The sequence below is a fragment of the Capronia epimyces genome, assembly GCF_000585565.1.
Source record: "Capronia epimyces CBS 606.96 chromosome Unknown aczIQ-supercont1.8, whole genome shotgun sequence".
NCBI classification, from domain to species: Eukaryota; Fungi; Ascomycota; class Eurotiomycetes; order Chaetothyriales; family Herpotrichiellaceae; genus Capronia; species Capronia epimyces.
The window spans coordinates 379,357-403,435 of record NW_006912911.1 but is presented as its reverse complement, the minus strand read 5'-3'; the positions used below and the strand labels follow the sequence as shown (position 1 = coordinate 403,435).

Sequence of the window (24,079 nt, the reverse complement as noted above, 5' to 3'; positions counted from 1 at the left end):
ACCTACCTACCTACCTACCTACCTACCTACCTACCTACCTACCTACCTACCTACCTACCTACCTACCTACCTACCTACCTACCTACCTACCTGCCTACCTACCTACCTACCTACCTACCTATCCATCTATATGGGAAATGATGGAAAAGTTTAAAGAAACAAACACCCCCCTGTCCCACTGCATCAGAACCACTCTCCAACTGACTCACCCGTCTTCCTTCCAGACCTCGACTCCCGCGAACGCATGAGCAAGCGCCACATGAATCAGGCCGGCGACCCGGTCAAGGCCGTGCGCGCCATGTACGAGCTGGCCGTGATGGAGGACCCACCTCTGCGCGTCGTCATCGGCACCGACGCCTACGCCGCCATCATGAACAAGGTCGACCAGTACGAGCTGAACTACAAGCGCTTCGAGTCCTTGAGCAACAGCACCGATGTCGATGGCTATGTGGCGCCGCAGTGAGAGAAGACGATTGAACCCCCTCCCCCTCCCCCTCGACAAATGGACCAAAGAGAAGAGAGAAAATTCCCACACAAAACATCAACCAACCAAACAAACAAACAACCAAACAAACAATTAGACCCCAACTGAGCCACGAGAAGAGCGGACAGAGATAGAAATAGGGAGGCTTAGGGCCTCCCGGAACTGAGATATGGACGATTAGCACCCTGACTATGGAGTCCATTGTATGAATCAATCCAGATGACACGAGCCGAGTTCAGAAGACTCTTGGGAAACGGAGAGGAGTATACGGAGTAGTGTATATACACTTCATAGATCCATCGAGTATACTCGGTATGCTTCAACTTTGTGTAACTACTCTCCTGAGCAAATATAAATGCCACATCAGCCATCGTACTCCGTACATAGCCCGCTGGGTCCCGCGTGGACGTACGCGCATGTCTACTAGTCGTTAAGCATTTGTCCTTTCTTACAACGCCGCATGCTGGCTGATGATCTCGGCCTTTTCTCGACCTTCTTCCCGTTCGGTTCATAATGGCAATGGCAATGGCAATGGCACTATTGTACATATACACATGACGAATGTAATCGATCTTCAACCAATCAATCATCGCCAACGTCGGTTACATTCGTTCTTGTCCTCTCTTACCCCTGGCCTCAATTCTGGTGTTAACTTTTCCTCCGCCCCAATCCCAATCCCAATTCCATCCCAGTGAGATCGAGTTCTCCCATCACGTCACAATTTACTCTTCTTTTGGAAGCCCATTCCACCTACCATTCAACCTTTTGATGAACGCCGAAGCCCCTTCTCAGAGCGGTGCCTGGTCCCTTCTCGATACATGGCCCATTGATGGGAAATGTGTTAGATGCAACTCAAAGGGGTATCGTAAATGCAAGACTCCGATCATGCCCATCAGTATAGCCCCTGTCAATGCTTTTCTGCTAATGCGCCGGCATTCTTTTTGCGTGTTCGAAATGGAGACGAGGAATATCTCTGCCGTTCGTGCTTGTGTTCATGTCCGTTAGATTGTGCGCTGTTTCGTTGTTGCTGAAAACGCTCCCACCCAATCCTCATCTTCAAATTCGTTGTTGCTGTTGCTGTTGCTGTTGTCGTGCTTGTGTGGCCGCGGCCAACTGATGCTTCAGAGAATTGATCTCGTCTTGCATCGCATTCATTCTTTGTTCCAAAGTCGTCACATAGGCCCAGATTCGATCATCCTTGTTGGCAAACATGGGATTGGATGTTTCTCCACTGCCGTGAACAGAAGGTCCGTGACTAGACAAACTATTGCTGTGAGATGATAATGGACCACTCCCGCTCATGTGTGTGGGTGGCCCACTAGGCTGCGTCGGAGGGTGAGCTGGGCCGCCTTGACTGGGCAGAGTGTATCTTGCATCGGGTGGGTTCAACACGTTAGGTGGCGGCAGTTGAGGTGCTCCCGAAGCTACACTCAGAGATGAGCCGGTCCCACTGGTTCGAGCGTACTGAACTTGCTGATAATGTGTCACACTGGGAGATCGGTTTCGATTCAGGCTACCCTCGGCCGGTCCTGGTCCCGTCCCTCTCTGTGCCTGACCAGGCGAAAGGGGTTTCGGACTTTCGGTGAGCGGGTTTTGGGCAAATACCGTGCTTCCAGGACCCGAAGGTCGCGAGCTGGACGAGGAATTAGACATCTGTGGAAATGGTAACGATGCCGCCGCCGAGGATCCAGTAGCAACATTGCCCGATCCAGAGGTGGCTGAGCCATAGCCAGCCCGGGGTGGGAAAAATCCACCCGCCAGACCACCGGGGGGACGCCCTTGGATAGGAGGGTATGTGTTTGGAATCCGAGATGTATGGTCCGGATCCTCTCTAGCATCGTCCCCGGAAGGAGCCTGACGACGGATCCGGGGTTTCGAGTCATTACCTTCCTCGTCCTCCATGGCGTCAGGTTCGTTGTACATGATCCCTTCCATCGACTCATCTCCTTCGGCATCATCATCCCCGCCGAAACTGCCCATGCTGGCTCTGCGACCGGCACATCCGCCGATACCTTTAGTATGACGGGCCAAAGCGTCGCCTCGTGCGAATTTTCGTCCACATTTGGAACAGATATGGGGTCGTTCACCTGTATGCAGCTTTGTGTGGCGCTTGAGATCGTGCAACCGGCGGAACCTCGATTGACATGTCGAGCAGACGTAGGGTTTCTCTTGGCTATGCGTTAACAGATGGCTCTTCAAATTGTGATGACGAGTGAACTCGGTGGCACAATAAGGGCATCTGTGCTTTTTGCTGGAAGGAGATCTTGTACCTTGTCGTGTGCCGGAATGAGGCAAGCTCATCCCTCGTCTAGCGCCTTCGTTTACTTCGGCTTGCAACAAGGGCGTAGGATAAGAGAAGGCTTTCACGCCTTCACCAGATGAAGGAGAACTCGCCTCGACGGCATTGGTGATTTGACGGTCGTGCTCGTCAATGGGCAATGGACTGCCCACCGTCGTGGTCATACCGGAAGCAGCCGCCATACTTTCAAGCGTACCAACACTGGACAGACTCGTGGGACTGGTCTGGGCTGCATGATAATCGCCCGTCGAACCTTCGGCCGCAGTCCCGGCCGGTTGTTGAATATTTTCAGCCACCACCGCCAATGGTTCACTAACGGTGGTTGCGGGGCCTGGGGCTTCCTGCACCCGGGGAGCCTTGCTCATCGCATTTTGGTTGGCGCCCATCAGCGTGTGGAGGGCTTGTTGAGGGGGGTTGGGGCTTGTTCCTGTGGAGGGAGTGGACAGTTCCGCCGAATATTGCCGTTCTTCTGCCAACGCGATCGCAGCTGTCATTGACGGTGCATCTAGCCTGATCCTCTTTTCGGGTCTCGAAGATGCTTCTAGGTCGTCGGCGACCCTAGCCTTGACCTTGGACGTGCGCTGCACGGGACTCGTTGGCTTGACGAATGTGGAAGAGGCGGCACCTGGATCCCCCGGTGATATGTGTGAGTCTATAGTGGGCTCAGCCATCAACAAGTCCGACGTTCACAATGAGTTCTGGGACCTATATCATCGCTTGTCAGCGAGTATGTTCTTGCGGACCAAACTCAGCGCGCGTTCCGGACGAATCTCGTATTTTGGCAGACGAACCACGAGATCTTCGAGGCTGTCGAATAGTGGTAGGGAAATGCTTGGGTGTAATCGTTGCCGCATCAAGTAACTCGATTCACAGACTCTGGAGGTTCGCGTACCTTGTGGGTGGGGCATATGTTGAAGTGGTAGAGTTGGAGTTCAGATCGCAGACAAAGGCTGAAGTTAAGCGTATATTCAGCCTCACCACGAGGTGCGCGGTGACCTCGCAAGCTACAGATTTGTCGCCAGGTGCGACGCCCTTGATGTATAGTGTGTCCTATCTCTTGATGATTTGGAGGGCGACACTGCGCAGCATGGTATGACGCAGCGCCGGTTGCGCAACACGTTGGAAGATCGAGTTTCAATCTGTGTTCGTCGCAGGACTAGACCAAAGCCGGCCGTGAAAGCCTTCGGGGAGGTATGTCGTGGGCCTAGGCGGATTGTCGAATGTCCTTGTCTGCGCAGGTGAACGAGAGAAAGTTGGTAGGGCGCTGATGGGTAACTTGTCAGAAAGCGAAGGTGTGAATACTCGAAGTTGAAGCAGGGGCGGCGATGACGATGAGGGGAGCAGTGGTGGAGAAATTTGACGAGTATTGGACTATTTGGAACCGTTGTCCATGGGACCACGATCTTCTGGTCGCAATAGAGGTTGGATTCCTGAAGGGCAAGGAAGGGAATGGTGATGATGAGGAGCAGGTAGAGGCAGAACCCTACCTGGTACCAGCCAGCCAGCCAGCGATTAGTTTGGCTGAAGCGAGTCGGGTTGAGTGGCTGATCGCGGAAGGAATAAACGGGGGCAGGCGAGTTGAAATGACGCCGAATTGGCTGGGCAGCCTGGCTAATGGGTTGCGTAGCAGGAGGAGGAACGAGGGTTGACAGCGACAGGAACAACGAGCTCGAGGAGTATAGAGGCGGGTGGGCTGAGCTGCTCTACTGTATTGATGGATGGAAAGGCTGAAGCGGATTATTGCTGCGGGAGAGAGGAATACAGAGTAGTTGAGTCAAGACTGGAGACTGGAATGGACGAATTTTGAGTTGAACCAGGTCGCTGGTGACGGTCGACGGGTGACGATGAGGGTTGGTCCGTCGGGTGGACCGTCTATCTTGTCTTGATTGAGTTCCCTTGTTCTCTTTCTCCTCCCCTCTTTGCGATGTGGCCTATGGCTGGTGGTGAATCGACTGTGGCCCCAGAATAAACATGGTTCGGCCGGGCGATGATCGAGTTGTAGGAGAGTGGATGGGGGAGGAGGGGAAGCAAGACCGAGAGGCGCAGGCGTAGGCGTGTGTTTCTTCGAGGGACGACGAAACGAACGCCTCAAATCTGCCCTACGTCGTAGCGCCAGGGCCCGATGGAGTCAAAGCTGGTGGCGCCGGATGATGTCGAGCCACTGTCGCCACTGTCGCCACTATCGAGCCACTCACTACGCGGGAGCTGGTGTTGCACAAGGGACAGGGGAGTCGGCCGTAGTAGTGGCTCACAGTTGTCGAGAGGGAGAAGCCACAGTGCTTGCGATGCGTGAGGATGGGCGGAGGATGGTGGCACGGGCAGCCCTGTTAGAAAGGGTGGTGGATGGTGGACGTGATTAACTGGAGCTGCTGTTGGTGCTGTGGTGGCTGCTGATCGAGTGATGCGTGATGCGTGGTGCGGTAGATTGTGGCAGTGCTGTGGATGACCTAACACGTCCCTAACTAGTGGCGCAGAGCAGCTGCTGATGATTACCTGCATAGTACTACCTTACTACCGTACCTGGTACCTACCTACTAGGTCCCTACTGTGTGTACATACGTAGGTAGGTACGTACCTTAGAGCTCTTAGGCTCCCAGGTGTACGCACCTGCGGCTCTCAACGCGTCAGTACAGAGTAGAGTACTGGTATCTATGTACTACCTAGGTATCTAGCCCAACCGTGCCTCTGCTTCAGTAGATACATATTACCTAAAGCTGGAGCCCAGTATTGCCATGATCCTGAAGCGAGGCCTGTGATGTGTGCGGATACACCAGCTGCTGTAACCACTAACCACTAACCACGAACCACGAACCAGAGCTTGCCTACTCGTCCTCATTTACCTCATACCCTTTTCGTCATATCGCGTACCCATGTCAGTCCATCGTCGGTGGCTGGTAACGGTAACCCCGTCCTGCGTCCTGCATCCTGGGTCCTGGGCGGCATTCCTTCTCACGCCATTCCCACCAATCATCATCTCCATCTACCACCGTCGTTTCCTCCCGGCCTTGACAGCTTACACTAAGGGACCTTGATTCATTTGACGATCGCCAACAACGTTCCCACCCCTTGCACGTTTGTGGGTTTCAGTATCTTGAGGGCGTGAAATTGCCCAAATCGTCTCCGAAGTCGTCCTCTTTCGGCAAGATCCATTCCTCAGCCGCCTGTGTGGCGTCGACTGCGCTGAACTACGAGCACTACCTACTGTCCCTCCACCTCCGTCAACCGCGACCCAATCAGTGTCGTACGAAGGCAGCAACCCAGGCAGTTCGCTAGGTTATGTTCACTGTCCTAGATGGCCCTAGGGCTCAGCAGCACCGGCCAGCTCTTCACCTCCATTTCTGGCCACGAGTCTAGCCGGTCATGGTCAGCTTGCTGGATTCTTCTTTTACGAAAAGAGCTGAGAAACACTACGCTATTATTACGATCACAAGTGGCTGAGTGAGTGAGACATTCCCGTGGGTGCAACGCTAGGCAGCAGAAACAGACAGTCGTCCCGACTCTTCGCAACAGCATTCGTGGCGTCGTGTTCGCTTTGACTCGATGAGGCTGTTGCCCCATGGACCGATGTACGTACGTTGTTCCTAATTAGTGGAAAGGCAACCCCCACAGCCGTCCGCTCGAGGAATTCACGAACAGGGCAATCCTAGTTGGTCCGGCTGGGGGTTCCTTTGCCCTGCACCCCTGTGGCTCGTGACGCCCCGAATTCCCCACACAAGCTGCTGCGCTTACAGGAGCTATCTGAATTGTATGTACTCCGTACGGATACTCCGTACGGACTCGGCTTTTGTGTTCCTTGTTGGATGGTGAGCTAGTATCTCATCATTATTACTATTGTGATTCGAACTGATACGTGGTAGCTGTCCAACTAGAAGCGTCAAAATAGCCATGCATTGTAGCTCTGACCAGAACCAGAAACCGCTTCAGACGTAATCCATCGCCTGCAGAGACCACAAGACACGACTTGAAATCGAGGGGAACATGCAGGTCAACATCATAGCGGAACCCGCCAGTGTCCCGCCATCTCGCACTAGGCCCCAAGTTCGGTCATACTCTACGAGTATACTTTCGCCTATGCCAGACAGAGGAACCTTCTCAAGGCAGTGCTGAGACCGTTGAAGCGTTCCGTTGCTTGGCCGCTTCCAAAGCCTTCCTGATCCTCTCTTGATGCTCTGGGTCCTCTCCGAGCCGATCGATGAGCTCCCGGATCAGGGCGATTGCTTCTGATGGTCCCTTGGTGACGCTGCTGATTCGGCTATTCATCTCCTCAAGCAGCTTGGTGTCTTCTTTGGCTTTCTCGGTTTCGAGGTTGCTGTACGTCGCTTTGTCCGCATTAGTCACTCGAGCCTCGGCCACGGATGCCGCGTAGTCGGCTTCGTTCAGAAGACCATCCGCCTCGTTCGACAAAGCGAGAAGCTTTTGCGAGTCGGCCTTCACTGTGTCCACCACTTCCTGGGCCAACGACAGTGTTTCCCGCGCTCCGGCACTCTCATACAGTTGATCTTTAGCAGCAGGATCTGCAGAGAGCATCGCCCTCTTGACCTCCTGCAATTTGGCAAAGATATCATCAATAAACATCTGGTTGTCTCCCAGTCCACGAACAGTAGCTCTGTCAAAGGCATCCACCAACTTGTTGGCTCTGTTGTCCTTTTCGCGGGCTTCATGTAGCACTTGGGTTTTCTCGGCGGTCGCGAAATCCATTTCCAATCTCTTCACACCGGCCGTATCGCCATTCGTGTAGAGCACCGTCAGCTCTAGACGTTTGCGCCGTCTTTCCCGCTCCACATGAGCCTCAGCAACCTTTCGGTGCCTTGTCTCAATCTTATTGAAGAGGGACAACAGGCAACTCATGACTTCAGACATCAACGCCTGCTCTTTGGCACTTTTGAAATACTGACTGGCGGACACAGTTTCGAGGTCAAGAAGGTCAATAGCTAGGACGTAAGCCGTTGTCAAGTTGGCAATTTCTGTCTCAAGCCTTTCCGTGACTGGAGTGAAGACTTGTGCCGTAAAAGATTCCAACTCTTCTTTGTTTTCGAGATACTGTCTCTCTGCTTCTGCTAATTTGAACTCCGCCTCTAGATCCCCGATATCCGCATACCCGATCTCGTTGTCATTGAAGAGGGCGTCGATGTGCGCCTCTGAACTTTCCTGGCGATCTCGGCGTTCCGCATCCTGTTGCTTCCGGACTTCTCGGTTGGTCCGATCCCACTCCACTACGGCCTCGCGGATGAACTCGAATTGGTCGGGCACCGCGTCAATCTTGTTCTTGATGGATTTCAGTTTGGGATGCTGGAGAGCATTCAAAGACGGGTCGCTGGGTAGCAGAAACTGCAGAGCTGTGGTTGCTTGTTTCAGAGGGGGGCTAGCTTGCGCATTGGCTGGCGTCCCGACCCTTATGGCCAGAGGCGGTTCGGGTTTCGTGGCGTTGTCCCCTGGCCAGAATGTATTAGTTCCTCGCGGCGTCTTCTGCCTAACAGCCATGCTCTGCTTCCTGATCAAGCCAATGAAAGCTTCTTCATGTTCCTTTCTCCCAATGGCTGAAGATGGTCTGGCTGGGGCGAACAAGGTATCTTGCGCCATCAGCCGACCTGAGTCAGCAACCGAGTGCCGTAAGGAGGAATACGCCTGGTCTGCGGGCTGAAGAGATCTGCCCTTCTCGTCCTGAGCAGCCGCACTATAGCGGAAAGGAGTGTATACAGGCCGAGGAGGCTCGAATTTGATGGGTGCGACCGGCTTTTGATTCTGAGGCTGTTGTCGTAATGCTGCTCTAGGTGGCTCAGCTAAGACAAGCATCGGCGCATTCGCGCCTGGAGAAGGTGGATTGGGTGTGGAATAATCCTCGATAACCATGGGGGCATCAACACTGGGAGACGAAATAGAAGCCGAAAAGTTTTGGCGGTAGTGGTCCTGGGGAGGAGTGGTCACCGGAGACTGGGACTCTCTTCTAGCGACATGTTGGACTTTATTTATTCTCGGACGGCCCCCAGGACTGTATGCTTCTTCATCGAAATCCGTATTGGCTCCACTTGTACGTTCAGGGTTCAGACTGGGAACGGCGTCAACGGTTGTGCTGATAGATGGCCTTTGGGCAGGAGGCTTATCGTATATCGCCTCGACAGATTCGGTCTTCAACTGCTCTGCCGGGATGGCATTTCCAGCGACAGGATGACAAGTAGATTCTTCTTTTGAGACTGTTCGTGGCGAGAGTGCTTTCCGGACTGCCATGACTGGCGCTTCAGCGGCCTTCTGACCCACGTTGGCCTCCTCACCTGACCCTCCTAAGGGTGTTGGTTCAACGGCAGTCGGCAGAGCTGCCTGCATATCTGTCAGCTTAGCAGCCTTCGTGGCCTCCTTTGTTTCGTGGGTCAACTCGACTCCGTAAAGCAAACTTCTAAGACGGAGCTCCTTCAGAACGGAGGCCTGGAAGATCTTGAATTTCTCTTCCTCAGACTCAGCCGCTGACTCCTTCCTTAACATTGCGGCGTATCTGACCAATGATGCCTTAAATTCCGGTTCGAGGTCAGCATACGGATCAATCACTTTCACGCTGGTGGGAGTCTCGAGAGCGGTAACGGGTGGATAAGAGCGCGAGTCAGGCCGATCGGCCTGTTCTTGAATGGGTCGCGTTTGTAGAGGCGCGTTCAAGGCCTGGCTGATGCTATCATAATTTCCACTTCCGTTGGTAGATACATGACCACTAATCTGACTAGGAGAGGATGACCTGCTACTGATATGCGACAGGGATGTCGTGATTGGGGGGTTGGGCGAGTGAGCATGTGATTGTTTCCTTTTAGATGTTATGGGACTCGGAGCACCTATCTCAGCTGGAGTTCCGGGATCGGAAGCATTCGGTCCGGGGTTCAGCAAGGCATTTGGGTGAGTCGATAAAGGGCCTGTGGTATGGTGGAAATGGTCTCCCGGCGTGGCAGCTGGACTGATGGGTGTCTCCTCTGGGGGAACGCCAGGCTCATAATGCTCCCAATCAGATGGCCCACCAAAACTGAGTGCTGGAGCATGTCCTGGCCTTTCATATGCCCCCTCGGAGCCTTGGTTATTGTTCGTGGTCTGTGCGATAGATGGGTGCTTCTGTCCGCCCCAATGCCCATGGCTCGACTCAACAGGCGACACGAGCGGGCCATCGATTGTAGCAGAAACTGGCTGCGATGCCGGCGCTGTCGGGTGATATGTAGGAGCCGTAGATGTAATAGGCTGTGCACCCCATCCACTCTGCAGTTGTGGACTATAGTGATGAGAGGGAGGTAATTGGGAATATTCTTGATGCGGAGTGTTGTGTTGAGCCTGAATCAATGCTTGATATTCTGCCGGACGAGGAGGAGGCGGCGGCGGTGGGGTGAAGGTTGAAGCGTCTGGATGTGCGTGCGCATAGTATGGATCGCTCCATGTCGTCGGGAACTGCTGGGAGGATTGTGGTGTTTGGTAACTGCCAGCGTTCAGAGGCGCAGACTGAGAAGAGTTATTCGCGGCAGCGTGGTCAGGCTGTTGACTGATTCGACCGGTGGCACTCGGCGGCCGCGCAGGGAGAGGAGGTTTCGAGTCATAATGCTGAGCTACTGCTTGGTTGTATCGCACGCCCCATGCCGATGTATCAAACTGCGGTGGTGGTGGATGTTGAGCCGGAGGCGGAGGCGGAGGGGGAGGGGGAGGTGGCAGAGGTGGTCCCAACGCGTTTGGACCCAAATCGTAATGAGAGACGGGCGATTGAGGCTGATGCTGCGAAAACCTTGGGTCAGCCCATCCTGACCTTCGAGCAGGAGCTGTCCAAGGCGGCTGAGGAGGCCCTGGGGTCTGCTGCGGAAAGCTATATGGTTGATTGTATGGGTCCATGTTGTTGAGTCACAACGACGCCGCGGTCGCACAACCAAGTCAGTGGCAACGTCATTGATTGATACACTTGATTGAGAACTCGACGGTAGTAGTCTGCTGGGAAGTCTCTCGATGCCGGTCGCCGGCGACCAGCGATTAAGTCGACAGACCAACTCTTCGCGCCGGCGCAGATACGCCTCTCGCTGCCCCACGGAGGCTCAGCCAGTCAGTCAGTCTCCTTAGCCCCGTCAGCCTTATCGCGCCCAGCCTCGTGAGACCACGGCCGGCCCTTCAGTATCCGTGCGACAATCACTTAGGAAGCCACTGAATAATGGCAATCTGGTAATTACGTGCAGGTCACCATTCCTACAAGCTGGCGTATTCTGGTTGCAACAGAGTCTTCGGATACTAAATCGAATCTTTCCTAAAGCTACACTTATCCGCTCAGATCAAGGACAACCCTGCCCTGTAGTTTACCCTGCTGCATTCTTTCAAAGACCTCTGTTAGCTTATCCATGGGTTGAAGTTCGAAATGTGTTTTCAGGATGCCCCTCCAATATGTCAGCATGTCTTCGACCACTGGAGGTATGTGTCTGCTTACCGGGCCGCCATGGCCATTGTGTCAATGGCATCCTTTCTATTTCCCACTGCGCTGCCAACTATTCGCAGCTCCTGCGTCAAGAGCGTTCCTGGATTTGCGGTCGCGATCGGCACTGGACTACCCTCGGGGACTCCGACACACACCAGAGTCCCTCTGAATTTGAGGAACCGCAGTGCTTGAGCATAAGCGGCGTTGCTTGCGGTGCAGACCACCACCGCAGCGGCACCCAAGCCGCCGGTGGCTGCCTTGACATCGTCCACCAGTTTGTTGGTGCCCTCGTCGTCCCGGCTGTATCTGGATAAGTCAATGAAGACCTCGGCTCCACAGTCTCTGGAGAGGGTTTCTTTCTCGCCCATGTCGATCCCAATCATTCGAAAGCCCATTCCTCTAGCCCCGATCTGAAGGGCAAGGTGACCCAACCCGCCTCCCGAGCCCGGTATAACCACCCAGTCACCAGGCTTCGCTCCACTCTTGCTGAGAGCACTGAAAACCGTGATACCGCCACACATCAGGGGTGCTGCGACATCACTGGGGACGCCGTCGGGTATAGGTGTAACGTAGTGTGCCGGAGCAAGGGCATATTGTTGGAACGTTCCAGGGGTGTAATAGCCCGAGATCTTGACTGAAATGCAATTCGCATCAGCACCTTCCAAGCAAGGAACACAGATTCCGCAAGCAGAGGCCACCCATTTGATTCCCACCCGGTCGCCGGTTTTCAGTCCCGAGTTCTCAGTTCCAGGGCCCAACGCAACGATTTTGCCCACCCCTTCATGACCACCGACCTGGTCTTTTTGAGTTGGAAAGGGGAGCGTTGACCATGCATTGGTCATTACTCCAAAATCAGAATGGCAGCAGCCTGAATGCGTAAGGTTGATCAGGACTTCGCCGACGCCGGGCTTCGGGGTGTCAATCTCAACGACTTTTGTCGAGACAGTTCCGGGATTGTCGTACACAACAGCTTTGTGCCGGGAAGGTACTTGGACCGAAGCCATACTGACACAACTCCAGATAGCAGCGATAAGGACAATAGCTCCGCGTAGGGTCGTCAAACAGAGGCTTCCAAGCGGCGAACAGGTGAGGTAGACAGCAGAGTCCAAGAGCAGAGATAATGGGTTTAGGCCCCTTGCGTTCTATCCCAGGAGCCAGGACTTAAATATGTCTCCATCGCCATGTCTGGGAGGGGTAAGCACAGGGTCTCAGGCATGGTTGCCCCCGGATTGTCTTTTTCTCTCAACCGTAACCGACGTGGGCTTGTGGGGAAAGGGGGTCCAATCCTTTTCGAATCCGCCAGTGCCACTGCTGCGGTCATGTCGAGTCCGGGATCATGGTGTGGTCAAAAAGGAGGAGGAATGCTGACACAGCCCTGGATGACGGTTGCTGGGCTGGCTGGGTGAGAGGTAGGTAGTAATGTACGGATAGGAGGATACCTAGTAGTCTAGCCTCGGCTTGAGGAACCGGCAGATCTGGGGTGAGAGCATCATACATACTCATACCTAATTACCTGCGTACATAGGTAGTCTCAGCAGTCTTACCCCGCGGGGCGGAAAAGCTGCGCGCAAATTGTGTGCCGGCGCGTGAGCTGGCTGTGTAGCATCAAATACCTACCTGCATATACCACTAGTTCTAGTGGTAGATTTCCTTGAATGCCGAGACTATGGAAGCTCACAAAAGTAGACGCAGGTAGCAGGTAGCAGATAGAGAGTAAACTGCGGTCGGTATCTCCACGGTGGCAAGCCTGAAGTTAAGTCTGCGTAGGATATATGATATTTCAATGTCGTACTTAATCTATCATTAGGGAGAGATTGACATGCCTAAAAGCTATAAATGAGCGATAACAGGTCCAAAGATCAGTCAGGCAGCCAGGAGTGTGCCATTATTCCAGGGACCAAACAATGAATCAGCGCCTCGACAATATCGCCTTGATTCATACCTGAACCAGTCCATTTTGCATTGAGTCCAGTATTCATGTCTTGACGTGGACCTCGGGTAGGCGTCTCATCGCTTGCCACCACCAAAACTTCCTCCTCCATGGCTTCTCCCACGCCTGCTTGTGGTGGCGGTAGTGTCCTCAGGGTGGAGTGCCAATCGAGACAGCAGTATCAATTGTTGACTATGCTGCTGAACCTGGTCTGGTAACTGAATGGTGACCCCCGAACCCTGAGTAGAGCGTCGATAGTCTGCAATCTCTGCCTCATGCTCCTGGCGGCCAGGGTCCTTGGTGACAGCTCGTTGATAGTTTCAAGAGCCTCGAGCATGAAATCAGGAGCTCCTGGAGCTGGTTCATGGATCAACGCATGATAAAGGCTTGTCTCTGCTGCCTCTGATGCGCCGGCTGTAGGGGTGCGTGGGCTCCGACGCACCTCGGCAACCTCATCGTGGTTTCTGCACACTCTTGCAAGCACGTCCAGCAAAACATCTGCGGTATGCGCATGGCCTTCTGTTCTGAACTTCAAGTCGATGATGGTGGCTTCAGCCAGCTTATGAAACCTATCGCAGATTTGGCCGAGTGAAGCCCTGGTTCCTGCCGCAGTTCTCTGACCAGGAATGCTACCAAGATCTTCATATTTCTGGAATTGGTCTTCGAATAGTCTTCGTAGCTTTTCTGCAAAAAGTCTGGCCCGCGGGCTCGCCGGTTGCCATCTGTTCAGAGTCTCCCAGGATGCAGGGTCATGTGACCCCCATTGCATGGCCGTTCCTGTTAAATCTCCTTGACGTGTCCATTCAGATGACGCCCTTCCGGCTTGTTCCTCGTCTATTCGTGCGAAGATGTCTCCCCTAAACTCCAAGGGCAAGGTAGTGCGATCAAATGAAGAGATGATATCCCTGACATGGTGTTTTCTTTGCTCCAGCGTAGTGGATTGAAACCGCATGTCTTCTGGCAAGTTTAACTTCGCAAATTGTTCGGTCGGTGTTGACATCTTCCTCGGCCAGAAGGGTACTTGTCATGGGCTTCGGGGGACTTAAAAACACGTTCCAACAGTGAATCATCATGCTCACAGCGGGCCGAGCCATGAAATATAAAGACCTCAAGGCCATCGAGTTTGGTCAGGAAGGTCGTCTGGTGCGACCAACATGTCGACGAGGCAGAATTTCCCGTTTAGATCCACAGGAGCAAATCGAAAGGTTGAGAAGGGTGTGAAATGCAACATTTCGGTCCTCCGCGATAGAGCCCGGGCCGTAGCCTACGGTCAACCGTGCTTGGAGGACCGGGTTCCTCGAGGCGAGCCGGTGATAGACCAAGACTCTCTCCGCCATCTTCGACCGTAAAAGACTAGAAAACGAGTATTGCAACAGCTGTACGTACCATGGCAGTCCAGTGAGGGAGAAAAGTGGAAACGGGGGCGGATGATGAAAGGGTTGGCGCGTCACGTGACCAGGTCTGGTAATGGCCCGGCGGCTACTCAGGGGGATACCATTGGCTAATGTCCGACATACTGGCACCGCCATGTCGAAATCACACACATGAAGGCGGCCAGCTGGACGCAACGAGGGGCCGATTTCTGGTTGCAGGTAATATTGCATGTTCCGCGGGTTGCGAGATTGGTGACTGGAGCGTATTTCGCGAAATGCGCCTCATCGGCCGTTGGGAAGCCAGCGCTGTCATATGAGACTGGCATTTTCCGATAGCAAGGCGGACTGAGGCACGTATAGATTGCAGTAACAGGGGTGCCAGGCCAACCAACATGCATACGAAGGGTCATAGCCCAATAGTAGCTGTCAAAGAGGGTTGCGGGATGTGATCGGAGCATCCTCACTTTTCCGCTTCCCACAATTTCGGACCATTGTAGGCCTATAGTCTCTGTTATCTCAATGGAGGACACAGCAGACCTGGGTATTGTGGATTCCTCCGGCGCCGCTCTTGTTGCGATTTCCTGGGTGCAAACTGTGCATCGTGCTGCGGACTAGGGAATGTGATGTCCCGGTGGTGATGTTACCGGCTCCCGTAGCTGCAAACATGCCTGATAAAGGCCTGGACTAGAGCAGAGGGTGGGAAGGAACGAGCCCTTCTGGTCTGGTTACGACCACTTTGACTGCAACGGTCCAATTGTAAATTCCTCCTTTCAACATCTGCAAGTGGAAGCTAGTACTCCCAGAAGGACGTAGTATTCCCTGACCAGCGGTATCCTCAGCCAAGACAGGGCGATCGACGCAGGGATGGGTCAATATACCACACAGATCTTGTGCTCTTCAGCTAAGGCCGTCCTAGTAGGTTTGTAGACTCGGAATTCAGGCTTCCGGTGTGATTATTCAATCACCGCAAACGGCCTATATCGGCCGTACCAGAGGCCTAAAAGGAAATCCAGTCACCCTAGCGAGAAATCCATACCTTATCCTTTCTCAATGGTGATAGCCAGGACGAGCACGAACATGGAGAGGATGACCTGTGGTGGTCAGACGTAAGCGTAGGAAAATGCGCAGCAGGCCAATTGACCGACCAAAGTGGTAAGTGTTCCGATGCATTTGATCTCCCAACCACCAGATACAGCATAGCCTCGAGCCATTTCCTTTTGACATCGGAGGAACCTGAGAGCTCCAAGCGTAGATATAACTATTGCCGTCCCAAGGCAGACGCAGGACAAAGGTACGCTGACGACGAAAAACCCAATGATTGGATTGGGAGCAAGACTGTGTTGAATGCGCAGTACCTGGGCAACGATGACTCCCAAAACGGCAAATGCCTGACCAGTGCGAACATAGCTTAGGTACGTTCTCTCATTTGCTGGGCTTTCGTATTAGCTAGATACATAACCGGCCACAAATGTGGCCCGTTGGGCAGGAGTCAAGCAGCCTGTTCATTCTCTGGACCCTTACCTAAATGGTCACGGCACTTAGTGTGAGGCACACCTATTACGATATGTCTCCTCCACCATCTTGAGAGTTTGCTTTCGCTTTGAGTTGTGCTTGGTACGGATTGTAGGGCCAACGACCGGGAGAGGGTGAGGTCAAGTTCTAACGCTTCTTGCTCGGAAGGATTTGCAAGGGTGCGCTGGGCGGGAGAAACGAAGTCGTGACCTGAAGTGAGTTCAGCCATTCAGACAGTCACAGCAACTGCCTAGACCAGTGTAGCGAGGGCGATGGCTACGGCTGTTGTATGCCTAAGGGCTTCTGTGGCTGCGACGAGATCGTCAAACAACCATGAGGTACTCCATACCTCACGCAGCCGAAGGAAGCGGTGGCTCGGATTGCAAACGGGACAGAAACCGGCTGCAGAAGAAGTAGTTTAGGGCGCAAAAAGCAAGGAAAGTGAGCGACCATTCACCATATGATGCGATGGCCCCCCGGAGTAGAACTGATATGAAGCAGGGATGTTAATTATTAGTAGAAGAACTGCTGGAGGGAACTTCGGCAGAAACCCGATCCTGGCTAGACCCAAAGCCAATCAGAACAACTGGTGAGAACACTCTGGTGCTGCTTTAATGTACGATGACGGCACACACCGCCTAAATGCTACCAGCACTTGACTATGTACCTAGTAGTGGGAATCGGGGCAGTGGGGGATGCCGAAGGTGCCTAAGTTCACAGGCGCCGGGGCTAACTAAGATACTCCTTAGGCCCCTTAGCCTGCCATTATTGGCTCCCGGGCAGATCATTGCCTTGCCAGCCACCTGCCAGTGCCAGGCTTCTCGCCAACAGCCATGTGGTGGTGGTGTTGCCCGCCATGGCTAACCTCCCACCCTCCGGCCCGGCCGAAATCTCAAGGCCTCCCAGCCTCCTCTGACAAGGACTATGCGCTCCTACCAACGTTCAGCAACCGAACCAACTTCGCATCTCTTTCATCTGAACTCCGTATATAGTTCCCATAAGCCGGACATATCCTTGTCGACTCCTTTCATCTCGTGAGGCTCGTCTTGCCTGTCTCCCATCTTCAAGAGCCTTATTATAGCCAACCCCGCATTGGAGCCGTCAGGCTTGGGTGTGGTATCGCAGAGACGGGAGTCAGTCAGTCGCCAGCCCAGCACGGACTGCAATTCGCCCTGCGCTCGACCTACCTTGACCGCGACCATCCAGTTTTTTCGCGTCACCAGAACTCAAGATGCTTGGAGGTCTCCTCTTCTCCTTCTGGAGGATCGCGGAGATTGTGACTCTGATTCCGATCATTGGCATGCTGGTACGGGCTGTCTCCAGCTTCGTATCTCTCCAACCGCTAACAACATTTCTAGGCATGGTTCGTTGACGGATTCAACCACAACAACCAACTCACCCCATCCTTTATTCTCGTCCTCTTCATCGTTTCCATCTTAGCCTGCGCATGGGCCCTTGCGACCCTGATCCGTCTCGGATCCACCCGTCGATCCGCATTATTTGTCGCTTTCATCGACCTCTGCTTCGTCGGCGCCTTCATTGCGGCAGACTACTACCTCCGGGGCATTGGGGATGCCAACTGCGCGAGCTTTGATACTGGCTCCATCTACGTTGACCTTGGTCCGTTTGGATATTATGGACGGAACAGTGGTTCGTCATGGGCGCTCCACCTCAACAAGAACTGTGCCATGCTGAAGGCTTCTTGGGCTCTGGGAATCATGAATACCGTCTTCTTTTTCTTCACATTTATTCTGGCTCTGTTCCTCCACCGCCATGAAAAAACTGTCGTGGTAAAGGAGGTCAGGAGATCCAGACATAGCAGCAGGAGAGGCCATTCTCGTTCAGGGTCTAGGAGAAGCAGCAGTCGTCGTCGTTACTATGTCTAGAGACCCGGAGGGGATGGCTTTCGTTAGTGTTCACAGGAAGCTACTGGAGCACTGAACGAGGAGCTGAATCGATATATACGGGACTCACGAATTTCCTTACTGTGGACTCAACGGCATCGACAAGTCCTGGTCGTCTCTGGTTACCACCAATGTACTAGCGACCCGGCGGATCTGGTTAACACTTTGATGACTATGTTGGATGCTGTGTGGCGATGATGGGATTGGATAGGTGTGTGATTGGAGCGGTCGATACGCATTACGGAGTACCTTGCGAGCTTCCACAACAGATTAGAAATGTGAAGGCAGAACATACACTGTTTCACTGCTTCTCCTTCCAGTTGCAATAGTTACAGGAATCTGATTCTTCGTGCTTTTCTGTGCTATCGGCGAGACAGGAGAACCCCAGCAACTAGTAGCAGGGGCCAAGTCGAGGACGGTTTAGTCCAGCCTTGCGCCCAGAAAAGAGGCAAGTCAGCTTGGTGTCCACATCTTGAAAGTGTCGACCTCTTAATAGCCGGTAAGCCTACTTTCGTACCTAGGGACTGAGAGAGCGGGTCTCCCATTCCTCCGAGAGGCATGCCATCAAGTCTGTGAAGCAATAATATCTCCTTTATCAACGATTTCGACCCAAGACCCGGAGCCGATAAGGGAACTCCGCACCAATGAGGGCTCGTGCATTCAATCGTCGGAGGTGGCCGGTCCTGCTACTTGGATTTCGTCGCATTCGGTCATCTCCCCCACATTCGATAGGCCATCGTTCTCACCTCGTACGCCGAGTCGTACATCACTGGGAGTTCTTTCTTCTGCATTTCTCTTTCTACCGTCCAACAAAAGGGCGCATATTGGCAGTCTCAGCGTCCTTGCATCTCCCTCACCCCGTCAAATGAGATCAATGGGCGTCGCAACCACGCCTCACTCGAGAAGCCGATGTCGAAGGACCTTGGAAAATTGGCCACCTTGATGGACACAAGCGACGCCACTTCCTCGGAGGCTCTCTCTTGCACCGCAACTACAATTGACCCTGACACTGGCTATTTCGTGAATATCGACGAAATCCGAAAAGCCGAGTATCCTGTCCTTGCGGAGACTACGTATCTCGACCATGCCGGAACAACCTTATACGCAAAGAGCCTCATCGACGCTTATTCGAAAGAGCTGACCAGCAACCTTTTTGGAAACCCGCACTCGGCTTCCGCCTCGTCGCAACTCTCCTCTCGCCGAATCGACGATGTACGCCTTCAGGCTTTGCGCTTCTTCAATGCCAACCCCGACGAATTTGACATAGTCTTTGTTGCCAACGCCACCGCGGCTATCAAGCTTGTCGGAGATGCCCTTCGAGACCACGACAATGGTTTTAGATATCACTATCATGGCGAGGCTCATACCAGCCTCGTCGGTCTCAGAGAGGTCGCTGGTCTGGGTAGTACCTGCTTAGCCACCGACGAGAAGGTTGAAGATTGGCTGGGCAGCGTCGAGTGCGGAGTCAGAGGGCAACATGGGGACGTGTCGCTGTTTGCATACCCGGCTCAATCAAACATGACTGGTCGAAGACTCCCACTGCAATGGTGTCGAAGAGTAAATAATGTAAGATTGTCATCGGGCAATCCCATCTTTACTCTCTTAGATGCCGCTTCTCTTGTGTCAACAGCTCCTCTGAATCTGTCTGACAGCGTTGCGGCACCCGACTTCGTTGTCTTGAGCTTCTACAAGATTTTCGGCTTCCCGGATGTTGGAGCTCTGATTGTACGCAAATCTTCTGGGCAAATTTTACGACAACGCAAGTACTTTGGGGGTGGTACTGTGGACATGGTGACAATGTTTGGTGACACCTGGCATGCAAAAAAGGAATCGAGGCTGCACAGCTGTCTCGAAGACGGAACGCTGCCGTTCCACAATATCGTTGCTCTCCAACTGGCCTTTGACGTTCACAGAAGACTCTATGGAACAATGAGCAACGTTTCTAGACACACAACCTTGCTTGCGTCAGTCCTACGCCGTCGACTGCAAACCCTACGGCACGGAAACGGATTGCAGGTCTGCACTATCTATACTGGTGACTTCGCGGCCAAGAGCTCCCAAGGCCCCGTAATCGCCTTCAATATAAGAGACATGCAGGGGAGATACATCAGCAACTCTGAAGTTGAGAAGCTCGCGACAGTGAAGAATGTGCAGTTCAGAACTGGCAGTCTCTGCAATCCCGGTGGAATGGCGTACCATCTAGGACTGTCTGCTGACGAGATGCGGCGGAACTATATTGGTGGACAACGATGTGGAGATGAAAACGACATCATTGGAGGGAAGCCGACAGGGGCAATTCGACTGAGTCTGGGACCGATGAGCAATATGACAGATGTGGAAATCTTGATCAACTTTATTCAAGAGTACTTTGTGGACTCATCTCCGCCACCGAGGACATTAACACCACAACATTCTGTATCAAACTGCCGGTCTGGCTCATTCGTCGTGGAGAGTCTGTCGGTCTTCCCAATCAAGAGCTGTGCGGCCTATAAAATCCCGTCCCATACTCCTTGGGAGGTGGGGTTGAAGGGTCTCGCATGGGATCGAGAATGGTGTCTTGTCCATGAAGGGACCAACGTTGCCCTGAGCCAGAAGCGGTTTCCACGGATGGCTCTCATCCGTCCCGAAATTGACCTGCGAGATCGCGTGCTCAGATTGTCGTTCGGCTTGGGACCTTCGACTACTCGGCAATTGGCGATTGGTCTTGACTCGAGCCCAACGCCGAGAGCTTATCACAAGATGTGTGAAGCCACCACCAGCAAGTGGTCCAGTGTTTGTGGTGAGGATGTTGATGTGCAGGTTTATACATCTGGAGAAGTGTCGGGGTTCTTCACGGAAGCACTGGGGGTGCCATGCACCCTGGCACGGTTCCCGGATAACGGCATCGTTCGACAGGCGAAAGTACGGGTACCTGGATCTGGAGGGAAACAAGCCACCACACCGGGCAAGTCGATTGCGCTCTCAAACGAGAGTCCTATTCTCCTCATATCACGGTCAAGCGTAAATCGTCTAAATGAGCAGATCAAGCACAATAGCGGTGCTGGCAAGGCCGTCTCCGCCGACTCTTTTCGGGGAAACATTGTGATTGCCGAAGAGCTCCATGGCGGACAACTGGAGATGCCGTACGCCGAGGAGGAATGGAGCAGCCTTCAAATTGGCAATGATCCCGCCCAGTCGTTCGAGCTACTCGGCCCTTGTCAACGGTGCCAGATGGTGTGTGTTGACCAGACGAGTGCTCAGCGAGGACAAGAGCCTTTCAGTACATTGGCAAAGACGAGACGGAGAGATGGGAGGGTCTGGTTTGGTATGCACATGTGCCTATCGTCAGATCCTGCCCGAACATCAGTCCAGATAAAAGCTGGTGACAGGGTGACAGCTTCCAAACACACAGAATAAAAGTTCCCGGCGTAACATTGGTCGGTCTAGGGGGGGAGAGATCTGTCTCTATTGTGGTTCTACCTGTGTAGACAGACACATTATAGAATACTTGCAGTACTAGATACTCTATGTGTGAGGTACCTACCTATAGGTACATGTACATGATGTACTTCAAGTTGTAGTAACAATGCCGCCAAGAAGCCTTTGCACCGAAATGGACACCCCGTGACCTCGGGAATCAGCCATAAGAGTCTCTGCCCGCTTTTCCTCGTCTCTATTCTTCCCTCAAACAACACACACACTCTCTCTCGTCCTCTTCCCTCTTCTCTTCTTTCTCTCGTGTTCTTCTACAGATCTCCTGGTCCTTCTCCTTCCTGTACGTACAGGCACACCAGCGGCTGCTCCCTCCCACCTTCTCTGTCTCTCGCCGCTCAGTTAAAGCGTGTGCTCAACGTGTGGCCGACAACGTTCTACATGGCAGCACTCTAGAGCCGCCATTATCTTGCTGTCGACTTCTGTGCAGTCCAGCCTGGGCAAGGCGTCTCTCCATATCAGCAGTCAAGTTTCAAGAGAAGCCAATAGATTGAATTTGTCAAAAAGACTTGCTCTCAGATCCCCGCTAAGCTCGTGCACTAATCTCGGCGTGTCGTTTAAGTACAACTTCTCGCAAGATCATCGCAAGCTCTTCGCTCGCAGCAATACCCCCTGCAGCACGCAACTATGTCGAAAATTGGAACTAGATACAACACAGATCCCCAAGCAGCCCAGCCTGATCTGACGTTGCAATCAGCGCTCAATGTCGTTAAGATTAAAAAGAAAGAAACTCGTGTCGGCAAACTTCATTTCCATCGTCCCCCATCACTCGATGGCATCCTCCGACTGGAATCGTGCCTTCTTTCGCGCCTGCACCTTCAAATCATCGCTCAGCAAATGTGCTTCGCCATCGGTGAAGCCTACGGTGACCTGGTTCTCGTCGACGATTTCACGAAGCATTGAATCAAGGAAGGCCTTTTGTTCAGCAATGAATGCCTTAGTCGCCGCAGTATTAAACCCACGACGACCTCGCTTCTGGTCACGAACTTCTTTGAGATGCACCCGGATTCGTTCTTCCAACATCTCGAAGCGATATTCTGCATACTGAGAATAAAGCTCAGAAAGATCAGAAATGGCTCGGACCGTGGTAAGAACAGTGTCGTCTTTGATGAAGGGAGATTTGGGCCTGAACGAGGTCACCATCGTGATGCGTTCAGAAGTGCCTAGAGCCCTCAGCGCTTGGTGTTCAATGTACCGTCCCTGGAGGATGACGGCGCTGCCCTGTAATAAAATGTGAGCCCCACGAACGGACATGGCTGACTGCTGAACTCACCATGCCTGGCCCTCGAACTTTCATGATTTCACCATCACCCTTTCGCAACGCAGTCTCCCCACCGATCATGTTGGTGCAGTCACTTAGCATCGTCACACAGACAAAGGGATAGCTGTCAGTGTGCCAATCGACGATGGGCTTGTCATCCTCATATGGACAACCAGAGACACCTTCATCCGCATCACGCTGCACCTTTTCTTGCAAAGCTTGTTTGATGGCCTCCGTCTGATCCTCGGTGTTGGTGGAAATGTTAATGTGAGCAATTTCAAAGTCCATTGCCGGAACCAGCTCAACGCCTGCAATCTTGGACACAATCGAGAGTAATGCTGGGCTGTGCCAGACGTCGTACACGAAGGGTGCATATCTAAATCCTTTCAGTATCTCATTGCTGTTACAAGATCACAGGAACTTACTCTGGGGCGAACCCTCTCAACTGGCAGTGCGCCAGGTTGCTGGAGTACTTGCAGTTCTCAAGAACGGGCTTGCTCAACACCTCTGCTCTCATTGTTTGAATGGCTTCCTCGGTGAAGAGAGTGAAAGGCTCTGACACAGCAATGGGAGACACCCCCTTCTCAGCCATGCCAATCTCTTCCATGGTCCAGACCTTTTCGGGGTGCTTGAAGTTGAGATGCTTGGCTGGATCGAAGGCCATCGGTCTTGAGAGGGTGGGAGCCATGCTGATCGACGATCGGGACGCTACTGAACTTGATCTTTTTCTCTTGATGGTGCCAAAGGCGGATGATGGAGGAAGAAGTACGTCGGCAGAAGCCATCACGACGATGAGAGATGAGACGCTTTAAATAAGGCGTTGCTTGAAGAGAGGCAGTCACTATGGACCGGGCAGTTATATATAAGAGTGACTGCAAGTCAACAGTTGACTGGCGGTAAGTGGCAAGTGAGGATATGGACTTTGACTGACTGATGTTGTTGTGAATTTACAGTGGCAATGTCGCAGACTTGTATTGAAGCAAGCCCCCTTTAATACTTCGGCACACGTCAACTATCCTTGGTAAGTTAATGGGATCCTGGGTGAAAGTCCAACCTCAGGAGGGTCGGCGGCTTGGACTTGGGAAGCTTCTCCATTCTCCTGGTCGCAACCACTCATGAACCAACGGCACATCTCCACCAGATAGGAATGATGAGGATGCCTGGGAAGAAACCCAACCTAAGTCACCCCAAGCGTGGCATTCGCTCGGCCTGCGGTGCCTTATCAGCTGCTTTATCACGATCGCCTATCGGTAGCTCTTGACGGAGCTCTATGGTGGATATATCACCTTCACAGTCGCCCTTTGATCGAAGCTGGGGACAACGGAAGTATGTGGGGATTATTGATCAGAACAAGGCCCAAGCCTTTTCCTTTTGTCATGCATGGAAATTGTTGCTTTGTTTGGACTAAAACCACTGCCAGTGCCGTTTCAAT

The 24,079-nt window shown here is 53.1% G+C and overlaps 9 protein-coding genes across 9 annotated transcripts in view; 3 read left to right on the top strand and 6 right to left on the bottom strand.

Moving 5' to 3' along the window:
* A1O3_08555 (uncharacterized protein) overlaps positions 1-463 on the top strand; it is a gene marked incomplete at both ends in the record, with an annotated part of 1,600 nt that extends 1,137 nt beyond the window's left edge. Inside the window, one exon of the mRNA XM_007738652.1 lies at positions 225-463. Coding sequence (XP_007736842.1) covers positions 225-463 — 239 coding nt within the window. The remainder of the gene's footprint in view (positions 1-224) is intronic.
* Positions 464-1,540: 1,077 nt separating this feature from the next.
* A1O3_08554 (uncharacterized protein) lies at positions 1,541-3,277 on the bottom strand (the record flags this gene model as incomplete). The annotated part of the gene is made up of 1 exon (XM_007738651.1): positions 1,541-3,277. The coding sequence occupies one exon, from the start codon at positions 3,275-3,277 to the stop codon at positions 1,541-1,543; it is 1,737 nt and encodes a 578-aa protein (XP_007736841.1).
* Positions 3,278-6,875: 3,598 nt separating this feature from the next.
* Positions 6,876-10,628, bottom strand: A1O3_08553 (uncharacterized protein; the record flags this gene model as incomplete). Its single annotated transcript, XM_007738650.1, has 1 exon — positions 6,876-10,628. One exon carries the CDS (start codon positions 10,626-10,628, stop codon positions 6,876-6,878), a length of 3,753 nt encoding a protein of 1,250 aa, XP_007736840.1.
* A 415-nt stretch (positions 10,629-11,043) lies between these two features.
* On the bottom strand, positions 11,044-12,200 carry A1O3_08552 (alcohol dehydrogenase; the record flags this gene model as incomplete). Its single annotated transcript, XM_007738649.1, has 2 exons — positions 11,044-11,158; positions 11,209-12,200. The coding sequence occupies 2 exons, from the start codon at positions 12,198-12,200 to the stop codon at positions 11,044-11,046; spliced, it is 1,107 nt and encodes a 368-aa protein (XP_007736839.1).
* A 1,107-nt stretch (positions 12,201-13,307) lies between these two features.
* A1O3_08551 (uncharacterized protein) lies at positions 13,308-14,078 on the bottom strand (the record flags this gene model as incomplete). The annotated part of the gene is made up of 1 exon (XM_007738648.1): positions 13,308-14,078. One exon carries the CDS (start codon positions 14,076-14,078, stop codon positions 13,308-13,310), a length of 771 nt encoding a protein of 256 aa, XP_007736838.1.
* Positions 14,079-15,536: 1,458 nt separating this feature from the next.
* Positions 15,537-16,240, bottom strand: A1O3_08550 (uncharacterized protein; the record flags this gene model as incomplete). The annotated part of the gene is made up of 3 exons (XM_007738647.1): positions 15,537-15,590; positions 15,645-15,928; positions 16,021-16,240. 3 exons carry the CDS (start codon positions 16,238-16,240, stop codon positions 15,537-15,539), a joined length of 558 nt encoding a protein of 185 aa, XP_007736837.1.
* A 1,002-nt stretch (positions 16,241-17,242) lies between these two features.
* Positions 17,243-17,897, top strand: A1O3_08549 (uncharacterized protein; the record flags this gene model as incomplete). The annotated part of the gene is made up of 2 exons (XM_007738646.1): positions 17,243-17,317; positions 17,370-17,897. 2 exons carry the CDS (start codon positions 17,243-17,245, stop codon positions 17,895-17,897), a joined length of 603 nt encoding a protein of 200 aa, XP_007736836.1.
* Positions 17,898-18,824: 927 nt separating this feature from the next.
* Positions 18,825-21,280, top strand: A1O3_08548 (selenocysteine lyase; the record flags this gene model as incomplete). The annotated part of the gene is made up of 2 exons (XM_007738645.1): positions 18,825-21,128; positions 21,176-21,280. 2 exons carry the CDS (start codon positions 18,825-18,827, stop codon positions 21,278-21,280), a joined length of 2,409 nt encoding a protein of 802 aa, XP_007736835.1.
* An 871-nt stretch (positions 21,281-22,151) lies between these two features.
* A1O3_08547 (uncharacterized protein) lies at positions 22,152-23,335 on the bottom strand (the record flags this gene model as incomplete). The annotated part of the gene is made up of 3 exons (XM_007738644.1): positions 22,152-22,607; positions 22,660-23,023; positions 23,073-23,335. The coding sequence occupies 3 exons, from the start codon at positions 23,333-23,335 to the stop codon at positions 22,152-22,154; spliced, it is 1,083 nt and encodes a 360-aa protein (XP_007736834.1).
* Positions 23,336-24,079: the final 744 nt, after the last annotated feature.